Below are 6,000 nucleotides of genomic sequence, written 5' to 3' on the forward strand. Positions count from 1 at the left end.
GTAAAGGCATGAGTGACGCTGTACTGGTGAATGCTCAGGCAGACCAGAGACCCGCTTCTCAAACTCCCTCCAGCCCATGACCAACCCAAAGGCCAATGGACATGACGGGAGTCCTTCTCCTTCTCACTGTCTATAGACAGAACATTCCAGATGCACGACACACACTGTCTGGCTTACTGCCCTCATCTAGTTGCCTTCATCACTTCACACTCATCACTATGCAAAAACAACAGCTCTCTGACTCAAACCACACAGCTGGACTGTCAGCTTCAATATCATTCATAGAGAGGCGGGAGCCCACTCAAAAAATAACTTGAATTTTCAACTGAAGATATATTTCAATCACAATACTTGATGCTTTCATGCTGAAAGGTACATTGCATAAAATTTCATTGCATAAAAGGTACATTTTTATACACAAAAGAAATTAAACTGGTAAAGATTTTTAAACATTGAAGGCAAATCCTATATTACCTTGGACGGTTTTCCCCAAATAATCTCCTTTGCGTTCCTTGTTAATGACGTACTGATAGATCTTGCCAGTGGTCAGATTATTGTCCTTGGTGAGGCGGATATCAAGGAAACGTTCATAGTTACCCAGGTCAAGGTCAACTTCCCCACCATCATCCAGCACAAAAACCTCACCTGCAGTGAACAGTGGAAACCATTAGGACGTGTGAGAGATACCTACACCGTGGCACACACTGAGTCCCCACATATAAACACCTGAACAGACCGATGTTTGCATTAACTTGACAGGAAGCAGGGAAATTTATTTTAGAAAAGTAAATATAACATGAAAGAAAAATCACCCCCCATTCTGCAAAAGGTTAACTCCATACTTCCCGTCTACCTCCAAACCCAGTCTGAATCAGAAGAGTCTGCTGTGAAACAGCATGGAATGAACAGAAGGAAGCTACGGCCATGCAAGACACAGGGGGCTCTATATGCTATGGCATCCATCACCCAAACAAAAAGAACTTTCGACAAAGTCTCCTACTTGAGCAGAGAAAGATTTAAATGTGATAAAAGTAGGATTTGATCCAAAAAGTTAAACATAGTCTAGTCATGCTGATTATAAAAACTGACTTCTGGGCCACGTTTTAGTCCAAAACAAAAGTGCAAAATTGCTCAAGTTTCCTCCTATTCTTTTGTTTAACACGCATGCCTTGATGTGCCATTACAATTTTTGCCCTAAATGGGGCCTTCCAACCATCACAATGGGAAACGAGCTCAAAAATAGGAAAGTAAAAATTGGCCTTGCTTCTCCCTCATCCTCTGCTCTCAAGAATTCTGAAATATTGCTTCAATTTTTCCATCTTTTCCTGACACAAAGATTTTGCTCTGATGACATTCATTGATTTTTACCTCTTATTAGAAAGTAGGAGTATGAAAACAATTTAAAAACTGAAGAAGTTTTTTTCCTTAACATGTCTTAACAGTACATCTACCCCCAATTTCAAGTAATTACTCTCTTACATAATTCAGACAGTTACCACACAGTAGGTAATCAGCAATAGCAAAGAAGTAAAGTGCTGTATTCCTACCCTATCTTAATGGTTTTGACTTTTCACTCACTTCAAAAGATGCTTGTTCTTATCCAAACTCTGTAAGCAAAACAGAATCTCAAGCATAGAGATGATCCAACTTCAACATCTATCTGTGGCCTGAATCCCTACAAAATGGTCCTTTGGTCTCTGAACATTTCAACCAAAGGGAACACACAAATTCTTGAAGTTGTCACCCTACTCTTGGAGAGCATTTGCTATTAGTAAGATCGTATATTGGGCCAAAATCCATGTTCTTGCAACTTCTATCAACCCATCCTATTCCTAAAGATTGGAGCCACAGAGAATAAACACAATCCCTCTTCTCAAATATTCGAAAAGTTACGATGTCATCAGATATCTTTTTCCAAGAGAAGAGACAAACTTTCATTCGGCCACCTAAAATATCATTTCTATCACAGAAACCACAAAACTCTAATGACTCCATTGCCTCTTAAGATTTCTGCTTCCAGAATACATTTGAATCAGTTCTAATGAGGTGGATGAAACTGGAGCCTATTATACAGAGTGAAGTAAGCCAGAAGGAAAAACATAAATACAGTATACTAACGCATATATATGGAATTTAGAAAGATGGTAACAATAACCCAGTGTACGAGACAGCAAAAGAGACACTGATGTATAGAACAGTCTTATGGACTCTGTGGGAGAGGGAGAGGGTGGGAAGATTTGGGAGAATGACATTGAAACATGTAAAATATCATGTAAGAAATGAGTTGCCAGTCCAGGTTCGATGCACGATACTGGATGCTTGGGGCTAGTGCACTGGGACGACCCAGAGGGATGGTATGGGGAGGGAGGAGGGAGGAGGGTTTAGGATGGGGAACACATGTATACCTGTGGTGGATTCATCTTGATATTTGGCAAAACTAATACAATTATGTAAAGTTTAAAAATAAAATAAAATTTAAAAAAATAAAAAATAAAATAAAATTTAAAAAAAAGATTTCTGCTTCCTTTATGTCAGGGTGAGAAAACCATCACTCTGCTCTGCCAAGGACTCTTCTCAGGAGGCGGGAAATGGAGGTTATGCAAAGCAAAACACACACAATTTCCAAGAGCTGACATTTTCTTTCACATATTACATAATTATTATTTCTAAAAAAGAAATGCATTTTGCTTACCATGCTCATAAGGAGAGAATGTGCCAGCATCAATGTTAATATACGGGTCAATTTTAATGGAGGTCACATGTAAACCACATGACTTAAGTATCGTGCCCACGCTGCTGGCAATGATTCCTTTTCCAATTCCTGATATGACACCGCCAGTAACTAGAATGTACTTCATTTTACTTGTTGACCTGAGAGGAAGAAAAAAACATACCTCAAGAAATCAAACTGATATGGGTTGAAATGCCAGCTCTGCCATTTACTAGCTAAGAAGCCTCTAGGAGTCTCAGTTTCCCTATCTGCCATGTGACTTTGGAATGTTGTTATGTGGGATCCCAGCAAATGTTTCTTGGATCACTGGATGGCTTTAGTCAAATATGAATTGGAAAATAACTGCTAATTAAATAATGCCACTTTGGTTTAAAGCTTTGACAGCTAACAACCTTGTTGTTTAGTCGCTAAGTCGTGTTCAACTCTTTGCGACCCCATGGACAGTAGCCTGCCAAGCTCCCCTGTCCATGGAATTTCCCAGGCATGGATACTAGAGTGGGTTGCCATTTCCATCTCCAGGGGATCTTCCTGACCCCAGGGATAGAACCCATGTCTCCTGCTTGGCAGGCAGATTCTTTACCACTAAGCCACCTGGGAAGCCCAACAACCTTGAGAGCCTATTAAAACACAAAAAAAACAAACAAAACCCAGCTCTGCTGAGAGAACCCAATGCTCCCAACGCTGGCTGACACTGCCACCAGACACTGGATGTGCTTCAGGCAGGTGCTTTGTTATTTTCCCTTCATAGGGAAACTATTTCAATATTGGATGAGCACTCTGATTCCCCATGAAAAAGGTAATGAATGCCTTTGGCTAAACTATACTGTATCACCAAGAAAACACAGTTCGTTTAGGTTATAGAAGACAGAATAAAAGAACTTCAACATTTAAAAGGAGTTGCAGTTAAAACTAAAGGTCTTTTAATTAAAGGTAACTGTCTTCTGAAATTTAACAAGTTGTTCCTTACCAGCAATCTCTTCCAGGTATGTCATAAGGAGAGACTGTACATACTGGAGGAAAAGGACATCAGATAATAAACCAGTCTGAAGCACATACTGGGCAGAAGACTCAGAGAGGGAAGAGAAGATTAAATCTTAAGAGCAGGGGTGGCAAGGAACAGAAGATTCAGACTTGGTGAGAGAAAAAGGGGTGGATAGATGCAAGAACTGCAGAGGTGAGAGGTGAGCAGACAAACAGCAACAGGCTCACCAGGGAGAATTTACCACTGGCTCCGGCTTCAGAGGCTCAGAAATATCACTGGGTCAGTAAACCCGAATGTGATCAAAACGAAAACACAATCACAAGTAGAATGTTTTGGCATGGTCCAGGACATTTTCCTCCTCTGGGAACACTTCCATGTGAAGCCAAATTATAATAAAAATAAGCTAAGAAAGGAACAAGGAAACTGGGGAGTTCTGCTTGAAACATTCCCCTGCCCCGCTGTGTTCCTCCCCAAGGCAGGAATGAACATACTTGGCAAAGAGATGAGAATGCTCAGAATGTCCTCCCTACTTGGACAGCAAGAAAGACACTCAACCATGTCCTGCTCTTTCTATTCTGTTGCAGCATTCCCCAAAGCATGCTCCTTGGTTTTGTCAAAATGTACACAGGACTCCCAAAAAGGGCTTTATGGACAGATAAATCAGAGAAATGCTGGTTAAGCAGTCAACTGGTTTCTTTAATGCAAGACCCATGGGAGCCTTTAATAAGTCAATGTGCACTGTGATTTCCCAAAGGGATATACAGTCTGCAGTTTCTCCAAACTTGTTTGACCCCAAGTCCCTAGTATTTGAGAGACACTCTGCTCTCACTTCACACCTGAACAGTGCCTTACTGACATGTGAGTATCTAGACCTGGATATATTTTAGAGCTGTCCTAGCCAGGCTATAGTCTAGTCTCACTGATTAAATTTTGGATGTTCCTAGAAATTCCTCAACCATTCTGAGTGGGTACAGAGTGGATTACTTCTATAGAAGACTCATCTCATCCATTGGCATTTAACTGGCCTTGATTTTACTCACAGAGGATAACACCTCTCTTTATGGGAGATTCCTGTAGCCCCCCCACAGTGCCTGACAATAAATATCCCAATGTACTCAGAGACCAGGCAGGAGATGCTGATGGGAGATACTGACGGGATAGTCACTCCCATGGATGGCCTACCCAATAGCTAAGTGCTACTGTGCTAGACACTTTAGGGACCACAAAAATTACTCAGATTTGGGCCCACAGCTCAAGTTGCAGTCCAGTTAGAGAGACAGAACCATTTACAAATAAATGAGTAATCTAGTGATGGCAGGTAGCAGAGGGATGATATGTGACAGGTATAAATGGGGAAGGCAGAGCAGAAAGCTTTCAATAGCAAGACAAGAGTAAGTACCATGGACATCACAAAAAGGTGGAAGTAGGGAAGAGAGGATCCAGACACCTCCTGCTACGTGGACCTGACAATGGCTTTGAAGGGCAAGGGAACAGAGTGGACAGGAAAGTGACAGCTATCTACAGAACACAGACGCAGGGCCAAGAAAAGAGACTGAGAGTGAGGGGGGTCTGGGGATGGTGGGAAATAAATTGCAAATTTAGGCAAGGGCCTAAACCATGTGGCAACTTTGAGTGCTCAATCTGAGCTTCAGTCGGAAGGTGAGGAGACACGGGAAGATTTTCAAGCACAGAAGTAACATATATCAAGATGCATCAGAGGAATTCAACAAAGATGAAACAGCAACAAAGATGTTGTTGGTAAATGTTGAGATCCAGCTGCAGCTCCACCGGTCATGTACTGGGACCTGTCAAGTCACGGAAGCCGCCTGAAGCCCGAATCCTTACATCTGTTAAACCGGGCTGAGAATCTCCGCATCGCCCGTGTCACAGGACTGCTGAGAATTCAAAATTATAATGAGTGTGGACGTAAGTGCGCCACGCACACGTAGTGAACTTCTTTAAAACGCAGCATCTTCATTCTGGGCGGCCGGGGAGGTGAGGAGGCCAGCTGTGGGGCCGAAGCTTCCAGCAAGGGAGGCCGTCTGGCTCTGTAAGCTCCGAGGCCCCTTCCGCCTGCGGGAGTCCGGGCACGCCCGAGGGGGCCGCAGCCAGGCCGCCGAGCCCATCCCCCACCGCGGCGGGCCTTGATCTCCCTCCAGCGAGGCTAAGGCCGTGCCTTGAAGCCGGAGGGGAGAGGCCCCGGGCAGTCTGAATGGAACGGCGGCCGCCGGGCTGCTTGCTCGGGGCGGGCCGGGCAGAAGGGGGCTCCCGCGCCTTTACGGCCCCC

At 43.4% G+C, this 6,000-nt stretch overlaps 1 protein-coding gene across 6 annotated transcripts in view; it reads right to left on the reverse strand.

The window, feature by feature from the left end:
• Window positions 1–6,000, reverse strand: part of CTPS1 (CTP synthase 1) — a 31,662-nt gene that overhangs the window by 25,143 nt on the left and 519 nt on the right. The window contains exons 2-5 of one of the 6 annotated variants that reach the window (XM_010862687.1): window positions 5,559–5,605; window positions 3,699–3,741; window positions 2,693–2,871; window positions 475–645 (exon numbers count right to left, since the gene is read on the reverse strand). In XM_010862687.1, the coding sequence (XP_010860989.1) occupies window positions 475–645; window positions 2,693–2,871; window positions 3,699–3,741; window positions 5,559–5,589 (424 nt within the window). In that variant the 5' untranslated portion in view covers window positions 5,590–5,605. Of the gene's footprint in view, window positions 1–474; window positions 646–2,692; window positions 2,872–3,698; window positions 3,742–3,940; window positions 5,609–6,000 lie in introns of all 6 variants that reach the window. The other 5 variants (XM_010862686.1, XM_010862690.1, XM_010862691.1 and 2 more) reach the window with 5 other exon arrangements.

The sequence above is a fragment of the Bison bison genome, unplaced genomic scaffold, assembly GCF_000754665.1.
Source record: "Bison bison bison isolate TAMUID 2011002044 unplaced genomic scaffold, Bison_UMD1.0 scf7180017864484, whole genome shotgun sequence".
Lineage (NCBI taxonomy): Eukaryota > Metazoa > Chordata > Mammalia > Artiodactyla > Bovidae > Bison > Bison bison.